This window comes from Ceratotherium simum, chromosome 14, assembly GCF_057802395.1.
Source record: "Ceratotherium simum simum isolate JZ-2026a chromosome 14, ASM5780239v1, whole genome shotgun sequence".
Classification (NCBI taxonomy): Eukaryota; Metazoa; Chordata; class Mammalia; order Perissodactyla; family Rhinocerotidae; genus Ceratotherium; species Ceratotherium simum.
The window spans coordinates 8,449,171-8,464,235 of NC_141913.1; the positions used below are offsets into that span (position 1 = coordinate 8,449,171).

The following is a 15,065-nucleotide window of genomic DNA, read 5'->3' on the forward strand; positions in this document are numbered from 1 at the left end:
GTATCTGGCTTAGACTCTCACATAACAGTATGTTGGTTTCACCAGGGACTTCTAGATATGCCTCAAAGGGGATCTGCTTTCTTTTTCTTAAGCCAGGATTTTTAAAAATAATTTATAGTGAGTGGTTCTGGCAGCAGATGCCATCAGCCTCCCCAATGGACCCACTGAGTTTTCCTTTTTGGTCATCTTTTATGATCAGCTCCTGTTCAGAAGCCCCTCATAAGAGGACTACCAAGAAGTCCGAGGTTCCGAGGGAATGCCCAGCTGGGTGGAGGGGGCCTGGATACCACCAGTGCCCTGAGGAGGGCTGCTTCAGAGTCAGGTTCATTGTAGCCAAACTGCCTTTTTTTTTTTAAAAGGGCGTGTGATCTTCTTGACCTTTCCCATCCATTCTTTTTTTTTTGTGAGAAAGATTAGCCCTGAGCTAACATCTGTGCCCATCTTCCTCTATTTTGCATGTGGGACGCTGCCACAGCATGGCTTGATAAGCAGCGTGTAGGTCCGTGCTGGGATCTGAACCTGCAAATCCCGGGTCGCCAAAGCGGAGCACGAACTTAACCACTACGCCACCGGGCTGGCCCCTCCCATCCATTCCTGATGCTTTTGTGGGACAAAGAACACTGACTGCCGGTGCTTGATGAAACACCATGTCCTGCTTTGCCAACTGGGTGTGCCAGGTGGGGTTGGCACGTGCAATAGGGGGCAGTTGAAGTGAGTTCAGTGAGGGCACTATTTAAATATGGAGGTGTGGACAGGTTAAGGGACCAAGAAGGGGCGGTGAGACCCTGGGACTAGCAGGGGTGGGGGTGGGGGCGGGTTGTGGAGCACATAGCGAGACCTCATTCTCCTGCGCTCATTTCTCCTCGGCAGAGCCTTATCAGCAGCTGGAGGGCATGGGAACTGGTGGTGTGATCTATAGGGTCAGACCTGGGTGTGACCCGAACAGAGAATTGACTCAGAGCTGCAAACAGAGAACAATTTGCTCAATGGGGTGATTATTTTGTGATGGTTCAGTCAACTCAACCAACATTTATTTGGTGAATTCTGTGTACCAGGGACTGTGCTGGGTGCTTGAGGAGACGGTGTTGGATGCTGTTCCTCTTGAACCATCTTGAACCCAATGGTCTAGAGTAGCAGTTAATGACTGTGAAAGGGCCTCTCTTCGCATCTGACGAGGGCCTGTGTTCCGCATGTGACATTTGGGGGCTGAGGCATGAATAGTCTCAAACAGCTCATAATCCCGGAGCACCCTAGGGACTCCACTGTGTGTTGTGGCCTCCCTGCCAGCTGCCTGCCTGCCCGAGGTACACTCGGCTCAGCCCTAGAGAAAAAAAAGTGTGCACTTCCGAGTCACACACTGGTAGGAGGGACGGCAGCCAAGGAACATGCAGAGTACTGGGGCAAAGAGAATTTGTGTTAATTATCACACATGGTGGAAAACCCATATGTGCAAAATGAGAAACTAATTGGTGGAATGCTGGTGGGCAAGACCACTGGCTGTATTACACTGCACTGTGACCATCTGCTTAGTTTCAAAAGCCCCCTAGCTCACCTGTTGCAGAAGCACGTTTTCCAAAAAGCCCACATTCTTCCAGGGCCCAGAAGTGTGCTGTCAGCTCTGAAGGCTGCTCATACCGTGAGAACAACACTAGACTTAGTGGCTCCAGATCCCTTCCCTGTGTGTGGAAGGGGCTGGCGGCTGCTGGAGGGGGTGGGGAGAACGCCCCACCTAACCCGAGAGGCCATCAGTGCAGCAGGTCATGGGGACATCTGATGGCTGCCTGCTCCGGCCTTCTGCTTTCTTAGCTTCTCTGTTTTGACCTCAGTTGAGACAGGACAGCCACTTGGGCTTGGGAGTCAGACAGACCTGGATACAACTCCTGCCTTTGCCACTTCATAGCCGTGTGACCTGGGGGAAGTCAAGTGATCTTTCAGAGTCTCAGTTTCCTCATCTATGCAATGGGAGCATGAGACCTAATTTTAGAGTTTGTTTAAAGGTTAAATAAGGACATGTGCTTTAGGTGCCTAGCACAGGGCTGGCGCCTGCTATCTGCTTGATGACTATCAAGTCCTCCCAGCTCCGCCCCTTGTCAAACACTGTGTCCAAGGGGTATCTGCCCAACCCCGTTCACATCTCTGGCTTCTCACCGGCCGTCCAGGTGCCCTGGTAAGCAGTCTCTGATTCAGCCTGTCTTCCTGGTCTCCACTCACAGGTCTGCCCTAACTTGGCCTGCCTCATCCTCGTGTGCCAGGCTGATTCCTGTGCAGCAGTTCCAACCGCTGCCTTGGGCTTGACTATGCCAGGCCCATTGGAAGTCGGGGCTTCCCTTTTGAGCTTCTGCATGGTCGGGGCTCCCTCTGGAGAACAGTGTCACTGCACCTAGTGAGGGTGCCTTCTACCCGCCCCCAGGGGTCACTGTCTAACCTCTGGAAGCCCCTCAGGGGCAGGCCCTTGGGGTCCCTGCTGTCACCCAGAGAACCCAGTTTAAGACACATTTAAAAAATGCTAGATGGACCTCAACGAGTATCAGTCCAAGGAAACTGGAGGTCTGTTCAACCTTGATGTCCCCAAGGTCACAACTGTACCGCTCCCCAGCTAGGATAGAGGGGATTCCCGCTCCAGCACCCTCGGCAGCCCTCCACCCAAGGGCCCAAGAACCTGGGATACAGGCCTCATCCGAGCAGCGATCTTGGTCAACACCGGTTGAGGCGACCCCCTGTAAGCCTGCCCTGCATTTGGGACCTACAAGAGGTTAACCATAGCTTAGTCCAGTTGAAATCTTTCTGGCCACGTGCATCCAGAAAATGTTAGATGAGGCAGCTAGGTAAACGGATGTCAAAACTCCCTTTCAGTGAGAGACTGGCGCTATTTTTTTGGTATTAAAAACCACCTACTGTGTCTCTGCACCTTTCTCTATTTCAGACAACTCTATACATGATAAATGGTATCTTTTTTCAGACAAAAATTTTCTTTCCTATGCTTATATGGAGAAACAGTGCCTCCCAGATTTTATGCATACAAATCTCCACAGGATCTTATTAAGATGCAGATTCTGCATCTTTTTTTTTTGAGGAAGACTGACCCTATGCTAACATGAGTTGCCAGTCTTCCTCTTTTTCTTTTTTCTCCCCAAAGCCCCAGTACGCAGTTGTGTATCATAGTTGTAGAGTTGTAGCTCTTCTATGTGGGAAGCCACCTCAGCATGGCTTGATGAGCAGTGAGTAGGTCCGCGCCCAGGATCCGAACCAGCGAACCCCGGCCGCCGAAGCAGAACGCGTGACCTTAACTGCTATGCCACCAGAGCAGCCCCCAGGTTCTGCATTTCTAACAAGCCACCAGGTGATACCGATGCTGCTGGTCCTCAGACCACACTTTTGTGTAGCAAGATGGTAGTGGGAGATAGTATATAGGCAGGCATCACCCTCGTTAGGCTTTTTCATGGTTCAACCAGCTCTGTGTTTGCAGACTTTGTGGAGCATCTACTTAGAAGTCTGAATGGTCCTTTGCGGGGTGGGGGCTCTGAGCATCCTGCATTGAGTTCCCTTGGCAGTAAGAGGACCATTGCCTTCACCTATCATTTCATTCTTTTATAGCTTTTTACCTCAGTTCTGCCTTGCCATTGCACTCCCAGAAGCTGCCTTTTGTCTAAGTTGGTGTTGACGGTATGCGACTCCAGATTTAGTCTTGATGTTTCCTCCCTCCTCTGGCCCTCAGTACTCTCCTACCCGGCCCTGCTGTGACCCGGCCAGCACTGTCCTTACCCAAACGGCCCTGATAGCCCCGGGGAGGTAGACTCAGCCTGCCCTTGGGAGAGGTGAGCCCTGGGATGCTCCCCCACAAACCCCTTTCTTTGAAGGACTCTTCCATCACTGGACAGATAACACCATTAGCAGGTAACAAAACTACCTGGCTCCAATTGGCTTTGCTCTCCAGCCTACCCCTCCCCCCCATTTGCAGACCGCAAGGGGGTGAGGCGGCTTCAGGATCTGATGAGTTATGGAGGCAGCCAGGGCCAGTGGAGGGAGAGGGCCGGCAGTTGGGCACGGAAATGTCTGAGAGCGAGATAACGAATCCAGCTGCAGGGGCAGTAAACAGTTTTATTTGCTGTTGGGGGAATGAAGAGGACAGGACGGAGTACTAATAATGAGGAGGAGAGGAAGGCACCTCCAATGTCCCCTGCTCCCACATCAGCAAGGCATGGCCTGTGGTATGGGCTGGTTTGTGTGGAGTAACAGATAGCCCAAAGAGGACCTGCTGGGTGAGGATGACAGATACTGTGGGAGAATTTTTGATCAAAAAAAAAAAGCAACCAAGGAAAAGGAACAGGCTTGCAGCTGGTGTGGGTTTCCTGCTTTAAGACAGGTTTGACTGGGGGAAAAGGAGGGAAAGTAGTGACTTCTATGAAGTGTCACCGAGCTGGCCTGGGCTCAGGCCCCAAAGGCAGGTGCTCTGGGCAATGGGGGACCAGACCCTTCCCAGGCAGGGCGCACAGTGGGCCCACTGCTCCGGGACAGGGCGGCAGCACTGGCCTGTCTGCTCACTTGATCTCATCTCTTACCTGACCTAGCCGTCAGGGCTGACTAGAGGAGAGGAGCCTCGGGTCCCCCAAGCCAGCTGGGGAACCAAGTCAGGCAGAGCAGCTTGTGTTGACTGGAGGGGCACAAGGCTGGGCCGGGCTTCCTCATAGACATCTGTGCATGCGGAGAGCTAGAGAGACTCCAGGGCAGGCCTGAGAGGGAGCAAGGCTTGCAAGAGGCCAAACCTGCCACTTGTGGTGTCGGGTGGAAGGGTAGACCCTCAGGGTCTTCTAGAACAGTCCACTGAGTCACCTTCTCTCCACACAGGCTCAGGCTGCCTCCTTGACCCTTTGCCAAGGTCCAAGCTGGGAAGTGTCTCCACACCACAGGGGCAGCTCTGGCTATGACCTGCATCCCCCACCCTCCATCTTGTCCTCCTGTCCCTTCGGAAGGCTCATGCTACGGACACGACAAAGGAAACCTCTCGACAAAATCTTTCATCCTCAGCTCCCCTCCCAACTAAATTAAAACGAATAAAACTCCCACTCAACAAATCCACAGGCCAAAATAAAGTTTAAAATTGAGTATTTTTTTTTTAAATGGACCAACTTCTTAAGTCCATCTCATAAATGCTAAAAACCAAACAAATTATCCCAAATTCAAGAATGGTAGCCTGATTTTAAGGAGGGAGGCAGGGAGACAGGCTGTCCTCTCCATGTCTGGGCTGGTGGCCTGTGTCATCCGTTGGTCGTCCCCCCAAGCTTGGCAGGAGACTCAAGGCAGACAGATGGCAGGGAGCTCTGCAGGCAAGTTCTAGATGCCAGTGGCCCTACCTCTCAGAAACGCTGTCCCCCGGCCAGGCACTCCTCAGTGAGCTGAGAACCGGGGGGCTCGCCAGAGAGCTGCAAGTGACGGACATCGGGAGAGGCAGACACTGGAGAGAACTGCAGTTCAGGGGATACTTTGTGCTTCCTTCCCAATTTGCCTCATGAACAGCGGGTGCCCCTTAAATATTAGTTACTCTAGCCAAAGAGATCACGTTCATCATATCCCCCAACAAAATCACTCTCTTACAACTGAATCCGGATAAGGACATTTGTTAGCAAAATATCTGGGACTAAACCCAGTTAAATCTGCCACCCTGGAGAAGGCAAGTATCCTGTTTGCTCTCTCCCAGCTGCTCCTTGAATTTCTCCATCCTGTGTGACTGTCCGATTCTTTCAAGCTCTGCTAACTAAAGCGGTACACACTCAGTTCCCCTGTCGCCCTTTCTCGGGGGTGATGTGAGACGCTCCAGAGCTGTGTGTGAAATGGGAAGTGGGGACGGTGGCAGACGAATCAGTAATGCAGGGCAAGGAGTATGTCTATATAGACACATACATGTCTATAGAAACAATAAAATATTTTAATTCTCTTTTTACACAGCCACAGGCTTTCTTCAGTCAGGCGAACCCCAGTGGGCACCTCCCTCTTGCGGCTGTGGGGTGATGGTGTGGTGATGTGCCCCAGCACAGGTCGTCCCAGTGAGTCAGGACAAGTCACAATTAAAATTCTGCACTGACAGCCCTGGGTATGTGGCGATGACAAGAGTGGCTGCCTCGTCAATCGACTCAACCTCAGCTCATGACGCAGTCTGTCCCAGCCGTCAAAAGCTTCAAAACGCCCATCATGCGTCTTACCCCGATTCTGGATTTTTATAAAACACCTTTTATATATACATATACAGCACAATAAATGTGCTCATTATGCACTCTAACATAGAGCACAGGAATCCACACCACGGAGTGCAACCCTGGCCGTCTCCACGGCGGGAAAAGTGCGAAGGTGAAATCTGTGCACACGGTGTGACGGCAGAAGGGCACAGAGCACCATGCCCCACGCTTCTCCACCCACCCACCCATCACCGCCGACTCATCTTCTTTGTCCCGTTGGTGGTAGGAGCAGAACAGAAACAATGTCATTCTCTAGGGGCAGAGGATGTCAGACAATCTGGTACTGAGAGAATGATTATTATCCAGAGATTATCTAGAAGTAACTGCCCAAGGTCAGCCTGGCTCACGACCCCAGGCTGAGATCTGCTCTATGGAGGGTGAGACTGGCTTTGGGGGTCAGGGCTGACGGCTCTCTCTCAGACACATACATTCTCACACTCGCTCACCCATGCTCCCTACGGGAAAGTGCACTTCCAACAGCTGATACAAAAATAGATTGGCACGCTCTTTTGACACAGTGAGGGTGACTTTTAAAAGCCTCCCCCCAACTTCTGCAAATACTCTCCCCCCTCTGCTCTAGAATTTCATACTCTGAGTTGGAAGGAGTCTAGAGAGAAGGCCCTGGGCCACACCTGCAAGGCTGTGTGTGGAGGAACCTTCCTCACCGGGAGGAAGACCAGGTGAGGCAGCCAGAGATTCTTGCTAAGTGGAGAGCTGGGAGGACCGCTGCCGTCTTCCACACGGTCTCCTCTTCTCTGTGAGTAGTCAACAGCTCGCGGCCCATGTCGGCTAGCCAGACCAAAGACTCCCTGAAAAGCTTCCGGTGCTGCTTCTACACAAGAGCACGTTGAGAGGAAAACAGTGGGGTCTGATGAGTTCTGTTTTCGCATTTCCAGTAGTAAGTGCCGCTCCGCCGAGCTCAGAGGAAGTGGTCTCTGGCCCTCCGAGGGGCCTGTGCTAGGAGCTCTGGAGCAGGCGGCGGTAATGGGGCATGACTTCGTGCTCTGGCAGATGGAGGGCAAATTCCAAGGCCACTAACACTGGGAATTCAAAGGCAATCAGTTCTCGTCTATTCAGCCGGAACTTCTCTTCCAGTTTCTGCAACAAATTTAAAAAAAAACCAAAAGCATTTTAGCTTTGAAATCAAAATCCTAGGCTTTCTCCACAAGCAACCTCTCTCTCTCATCAGCCAGTAAGCGTTGACAGAGAAACCCGTGATGAGCAAGACCGTGGAGGCAGAGAGGGAGGTACAGCTGTGCTGCCGGCTCGCGGTCCCGGTGGAGAAGGGATCCAGCCTCCCCGAGGAGCCGCCGTCTGCCGGGAGCCTCACACACATCCCATGACGTCACTGATCTCTCAATCATCCCACACTTATCTCCATTTTACAGACTCGAAAACAGGCTCGAGAGGTTAATTTGTCCAAGATGACACGGCAGTAAAGTGCAACGCTGAGACTCAAAACTTAACTGGGACTCAAACTGCCTGTTAACAACTAGGTTATTCAGGCTTAGAGGTAAGACTAAAAACACAGCAAATCGTCTACAACAATAATAACCACGCGGTAAATGCAGAATTGGATGAGCTGCTTCGCTGTAGTTTGGTCACGAGGACCAAGTCCTGCTGAGGCCGCCGCACTTTTAGAGCATCACACAGCTCGTGTGCATCTGAACGGGCTGAGCGCCCAGTGTTCCTGCACTGCCTCTCGGTCCACCCAGCTGTAGGCGCTGCTGGAGTAGAAATGCAGAGCAGCCGGGTGAGGGTGCGCAGGGAAGGCCTCATTCTTGCTAGGGCACATTCTGCTTTGGCTTAATAAACAAAAGAAAAATCTCAGCAACAGAGTGGTTGGTCATTGTATTCCGATGATAACTGGGATGGGATCTTGAATTAGGTTAATTGTTATTGTAAATGGCTTGTCAAACCACTACCCTTACACTCTGCATTAATACTATCAGCTTTTGCTGTATAGTATATTACTCAACTATGATGAAATGTGCATAACATCACACTTTTAAAGATTCATCAGTTCAGCTAATATCTATGTAAACCTATTGGTTCTCAGCTCAGATTTGGTATCCAAAGATCACCTCCAAGTTCCTAAAAGTATTTACTACACAAGCTAGATGATTTTGTAAAATTTCTTAAAATTCTTAAGATTTTTCTTAAAATCAGTAAAGCACTGACCTAAAGAATACTCTTTCTTCCATTGATGGATGAATGGATAACAAAATGTGGTATATACATACAGTGGAATATTACTCAGCCTTAAAAAGGAAATTCTCACATATGTCACAACGTGAATGAACCTTGAGGCCACTATGCTAAGTGGAATCAGCCAGTCACAAAAAGGCAAATACTGTATGATTTCACTTACATGAGGTACCTAGAATAGTCAAATTCAGAGACAGAAAGTAGAATGGTGGTTGTCAGGGGCTGATGGGGAGGGATGGGCAGTTATTGTTTATTGGGTAGAGAGATTCAATTTTGCAAGATGAAAAGAGTTCCGGAGATGAATGGTGGTGATGATTGCAAAATAATATAAATGTACATAATACCACTGAACTGTACACTTAAAAATAATTAAAACAGTAAATTAAAAAACAAAAAGGAATACTCTTTCTTATTTGGGGGGTACCTCCATTAGCTCCCTTTCTGCCTTCTCTTCTCTGTCACTGAAGACAGCTGCACAGCTGGACAGATGGGGTATTACCCACGTCTTTTATTTTCCATATCTGATGCTTTGACATCTTGGGGCCTTGCTGACCCTGGAGGGACTGCCCCCCTAGGGTTAGTCAATTCCTGGAGAGACTGGACAAGTCACCTGCAAGTGTACTCTTCATGTGCAACCAACCAATCCAGAGCCCACCCCAGCACCTCTTCAATCAGCTCTCATACTGCAGGCCACTATCCACCTGCCCTGATCACTGGGGCCAGGTACCAGGCAACTAGGCCCCTGTACCCTAGAGCCCACAGGAATTCTTCAGACCAGCCAGGCCTAAGCCTGCTCACCCTGCCTTGCCCATCCCTTCCTTCAGAAACCACAATAACGGCTCCTGCCCACGGTTCTTTCCTCTCCCTCTGCCTCCTGACCAACTCTGCTGCTGCCCCACATGGCTCCCCATGGTGTGCTGTGCCCCCTCGTTGTGCACTGAATTGTGTCCCCCAAATTCATATGTTGACATCCTAACCTCCAATGTGATGGCGTTAGGAGGTGGGGCTTTGGGAGGTGATTAGGTTTAGAGGAGCTGATGATGGGATTATGCCCTTATAAGAAGAGACCAGAGAGCTTGCTTGCTCTCTCTCTCCTCGCCATGTGAGGACACAGCGCGAAGGTGGCCATCTGCAAGCCAGGAAGAGGGCCCTTGCCAGGAACACAAGTGGCCGGCACCTTGATCTTGGACTTCCCAGTCTCCAGAACTGTGAGAAATAAATGTCTGTTGTTTAAGCCACCCAGTCTGGTGTTTTCTTACAGCTAAGATACCCCTCCTCTCAGGACCTGTGAGTAAGAAACTATCTTTTCAATGGCAACTGTCTCCTCATCTGTTGGCTTTACTGTACCCCATATTTTCTAAGAATACACTGTATTTTAAAACAGGCATTCATATATCTGTCCAAAAAGATCAGTGTTTCCTTGCTTTGATGGAGATCTCCTTTAGGAGAAAGATGATACCACTCTGTCAAACCAATGCCTTTCTCCAAAGAGGAGGCAACCACGGCCACAGAAAGCCAAGGTCTGTTGAGCCAACGTCTGATGGACGCTCTGCGGTCACACTCCCCACAAGACCCCTTGTCATTACAGTGGTTGCTGTGGCTGTGAGAGTAATTTCACCCCTCATGGTGTCTGAAAATGGATTTTTATGTTGAGACCCAATACTGGGGATCTTCAGTCTTGTCAAAGTGGATCATCTCTCTATTTTATGACGGCCTGAGACGTGGCATCTGACATCCACTGCAGGCAGAGTGACCTCACAGCCCTGGTCTCTATTACCCACTAAGGATTAGAACTCCCCCGGGGAAGGGTTGCCAACCAGGCTCTTCTGCGAGACAAATGCTGGACTGGAGCGTGTGCTCCCCCAGCCATCAGGATGCAGGCCACTTACATCGATCAAATGCTTGACTTCGTGCTTTTTGAGGTCACTTCCGATTTTGGCTGCCAACAGCACACAGGCTCCGGCACAAAGCTTCCGGTTGTGTTTGTTCAGCTTTCCCTTGAGGGCGAGCTTCTCAAAGTAGACAAAGGCCATGGCCACGGTGGGCTCCTCGAAGCCGCAGTCCTCCTGAGCAAGCTTCCGCATCTCTCGCTTCAGACTACAGAAAGACAAGGAGGGCAGAGTCTTGTCAGAACGTGGAGTTTCAGGGACCCCAGAGAAAAAGACTACTCCATCTTGAAAGTTTTTTCTCTTTTTTATTTCCAGAAGGGCAACGTGGAATGGAATGAAATCTCTGAGTGAGAAAGTCACATAATGTGTGGCAACAGACTCAAGTTGCGGGGGCTTCGGACTCTTCTCTGTTGGTGAAGTTGTGCACACCAGGTCGACAGGGACACAGGATCACACTGAACCCAAGTGGACACCTGAGGGGCTCTCTGAGAGAGGGAAACCAAGAGGGGAACTATGGTCATTCCAGAGAGGTGAATGTAGAAATAAATTAGGTACTTGCTATCAGCTCTGCCGAATATCGGTCATGTCCATTAACTACAGCTGAAGAGGGGTGAGGCTAAGAGCACAAGCACCAGTGAACTGAGGAATGCTGCCCAGCAAATGGACAGTGTGAATACTTAATTTTCCTTACCTCTTTGGCTTGGAACCTGCCAGAATCAAATCAATCAAACGTCAATCAATCAAATCAAATGGACTGGGATACCCATGTGTGTAAATGTGGGCACATATTCCAATGTTGTGTTGGTGTTTAGTCTAGCCTCCATTACTACACACACACACACACACACACACACACACACACACACACACACAGAGACACACATGCACGCACTGCAATTCTGCTGTCCTGACACACAGATACCACACCACCAGTCACTCTTCTCGGGCCCAGCAGGGCCAGTCCTCTTGACTCGTTGGCAGCAGATATGGGTCACCACAAAGTAGATCCAATCAGCTGTAGCGGAAATACGGGCCTGATTTTGCTTTGGCTGTTTTGCTGACTGATTAAAGATAGGGCTCGGCTGTCACCTCTGGGTGGACAACTGTAGGTAAAGTGTTATCTCAAACCCTATGATGCCAACTCTTTTCTCTTCTGTTTTGTCTACATTTGAGAAAGCAGGGAACCGAATGTTTCCTATCCTTTCTGAGTTTCCCATAACACAAATATTACTGAACTGGTGAGCTGCAGAGAGCATGAAATTATTCTTTCGCTGAAGGAAACTCCCCCTAGATCCATGTCAACATGTCAAGAGCTCTGCTTTCTGTCCCCCTTCCCGTGGCTCTCACGTCGAGGCACCCGTCAGCCAGCATCGGACGAGTCTTTTTACTGACCGTGCCTGTGTTTCACGTGCCAGGAACAACAGGAAGAACCATCGTACAAAGCATGAGCTTAACGCGTGCTGGGAGAGGGGACTGAAGGGAAAGTTCAAGTGGATGTCTGTCGATCCTCACGTACCTCCTTATTTTGCTGAGTGTTAACTTAATGTGAGGAAACTTCTCCTTGAAGGTCTCATTCATGTCCTTCTTGAGATCCGAGGGCTTCACGTAGTCGATTACTGTGGTCTGTAAAAGATGAGGCGACACAGGTCACTCCTTAAAATAAGAGTCATAGGTAACAGTTACGTGCAAGTTGCAGCCAACTGACAACTTCCAACACCACCAAGCAACGGGGAACCCAGCTGAGAGCCACGAGGGCTCCGCTGAGTCCAGGAGCCTGAACGGGGCAGTGGCCTCTGGAGGTAGACGGAAACCAAATCCTTGCCATCAGCAGGACAAGGGGACATTTAGAAACACCAGCCTCTAGACCGTCAGAAGTCGGTGCCCGGCAGGGAGGGGAGTGCCGCCTTCAGGTCCCGTGTTTCAGCCTGTCGTTGACACGGCGCAGTGTTGAGGGCTTGGATTTGGACTCGCGCAGATCTGGGTGCGATCCACACTTGACCACCACTGCTCCTCTGGTTGTGGAGGCTTATTTAACGACCCCAAACCTCAAGTTCTACATTTGTAAAATGAAAACAGGTAACAGTGCCTACTTCATATGGCAACAGCAAGAACTACGAGAGAAGGAAAGTGCTCTGTGCGGTGCCTGGCATACAGCAAACGCTCCACAAAAGCTTTTTATTTTTATTTTTTTAAATTGTGGGAAAATATACATAAAAGTGTGCAGTTCAGCGGCATTAAGTACATTCACATTGTTGTGCAACCACCACCACCATCCATCCCCAGAACTTCTATCATTTTCCCAGACTGCAACTCTGTCCCCATTAAACAACTCCCCATTCCCTCCCTGCAGCTTCTCCTGCCAACCACCATCTGACTTTGTCTCTCTGAATTTAACTACACGAGGTACCTCACACAAGTGGAATTACACAGTGTTTATCCTTTTGTGCCTGGCTTATTTCTCTCAGCATAATGCCCTCAAGGTTCCTCCATGTTGCAGCATGTGTCACAACGCTCTTCCTTTCTAAGGCTGAGTAATATTCCACTGTATGTATAAAATGTCAGCTATCATTAATAGTCCCTTGAACCTTGAGTTTCCTCCTCTGACCTTCCCCCTTTCTAATTCTATCCATCCTTAAAGACCAGCTCCTTCAAGCCCTCTCTGAGTACCCTGGTCTCCCCTGCTCCTCTGTGCCTTACACTGTTAGCTTTGAATTAAACACAGCCTCTGGCTGGGTCTCACCGGGTTAGTCTCATCCTTCCTCCTCAGGAGTACACTTTCCAAGGGCTGTGACAACATATGATGCCCCTTCTGGCTGGCTATAGGCCAAGCCAGAGAAGAAACTACAGACTCCGACGAGAAGGCCCGTTCTCATGGACGGCTGCTGCCAGCCTCTTCTCAGGCAAGTGCCTGGCCTCTTCCAGAAGATGCATCAAAGGTTTCCTCAACAGCTCTAACAAAAGTTGGTGGCTTTCCGGGAACGCCTCCATTCAGAAGATGCTTGGTTGGATGTGATTTTAGAAGAGGCACATGGAATGCCTCTGGTGTCAGTTAATAACCAAGAGCGAGCAAACAGCCAACACGTCCAGAGTCACAGTGATCTTAAGGGCACTTTCTCTGCTTCCCTGGTGAATAAAGGCAAACTGTAGCAATATTAACTCAAGTGATTCCACCACACTTGCTCAAAGCTTTCTCAAATTCTGGGTAGAAGTGGACTCAGAGGGTGCGATGCCATGCTGGTCTTTCCGGCCCAGTCAGAAAGGCACTCCCTCAGCTGGCCCAGGACACGCCCATTCTGGTAGCTGCCATGTGTACCTGCGACGTGCAGCACTGATGTGCGGACGTGTGCATGCACACACACGTGCGTGCCAGGCAGTGATGGGGGGCACCCGGGATTTTATGGAGGCCACTTACTGCCAAGGTCCAGCAGAGTGGATGCCTCCCCTGGGGCAGCCCTCCAAGACGGGCTTGTTTCCCTTCCGACTTAAATACTGCTCATTTCATCTCAAACAAATGTCACCTCTGGTTGACTAGGATGTAAGATTTTTCATTCAGGAAACAGGTGGCAGAATGGGGGACCACATCTAACCCATTTACCTCAAGCTGAGCCCATCGCCAATCAGCCAACTCTTCTGTTTCCTAAATACCCCGCACCTTTCCCCCCGGCCCATGTCCAGGCACCCTGAACTTGCAGAGACAGCCCCCTCCTGCTCTTCCTCTGTAGATGAAAGTCAAGGTTTGCAATGATGTGAGTGGGCTCAAGCAAGCAGCCACTGGCATTTGTTGGGGGCTGAAGCCCTGTGAGCCCCAAGCAGTGGTATCCTGGAAGGGGGGGGGGTCTGGATCCCTTCCTGCAGCAACTACAGCAGCTCTGCTTTTTTCTGTCTTATATGTAGATAGACACAACACCTCTCTTGAAAACAGACTCCCACTGCCAAAAAAAGAAGTTTGCAGATAGGTTCCAGCCACCCCACCTTACAGGTGAGGAAACAGAGGCTCTGAAAGGTGGAGAGGCTTGTTCTAGACCTCAGCAGACTGAGGCAGGGCCAGCACTGGGATCCACATCCCCAGCTCACACTCGCACTGCCTGCCTGCTTTTCTGTTCTTAATTGGACTGAAATGAGCAGTGGAGAGCAGTTCGAGATGGCTGGCAGGCGGAAAGGGTCGGGTGCTGGTCAGCGGCTCCGCCTCCAGCAAGTCGGACAACTTAGGGCAAGTGGCTTAATCTCCCTCAGCCTCACCTTCCTCTTCTCTGAGCCAAGGTAAGAATACCTGATGGAGCTGCTTTATCTTGAAGATCAGAGATAACAGAATGTACCTGAAGGGCACTGGAGAATTTTATCGAGAGCACCAAAGTGGGAGAGGGCAGCAAACAGCTGGGCTCCAGTCCCACTGAGTCAGTGTCTGAGGGTGGGGCCCTGCTGGCTGCACCGTGATGGTGCCCACGTGATTTTTATTCCAATCAGCTTCTCCTGGCCTGGCTAACACCCACCCACAGTCTGGCTGGTAATGCCACTTCTGCAGGATCATCTTCCCTAACCCCCTATGCTCTCCCCGTGACTCACCCTCATCATATGCTATGGTGTGGATATCCACCCCTGTCCCCCTTCCAGCTGTACTTCCTGACTCCTTTGCAGCTAGGATTCCAAATACAATTCCAGTTCTTCCCATCAGATGCACTGGCCCAAGAAGGCAGAATTGAAGCAAAGGTTGTGTTTCTGTTGTTTCTTTCTCTTGCCA

General features: G+C 50.4%; 1 protein-coding gene across 1 annotated transcript in view; it reads right to left on the minus strand.

Moving 5' to 3' along the window:
• Window positions 1-6,402: 6,402 nt before the first annotated feature.
• The window catches only part of CABLES1 (Cdk5 and Abl enzyme substrate 1), a 110,869-nt gene continuing 102,206 nt past the window's right edge, over window positions 6,403-15,065 (minus strand). The window contains exons 8-10 of the mRNA XM_004421121.3: window positions 11,844-11,950; window positions 10,328-10,535; window positions 6,403-7,328 (exon numbers count right to left, since the gene is read on the minus strand). Coding sequence (XP_004421178.2) covers window positions 7,188-7,328; window positions 10,328-10,535; window positions 11,844-11,950 — 456 coding nt within the window. The 3' untranslated portion in view covers window positions 6,403-7,187. The remainder of the gene's footprint in view (window positions 7,329-10,327; window positions 10,536-11,843; window positions 11,951-15,065) is intronic.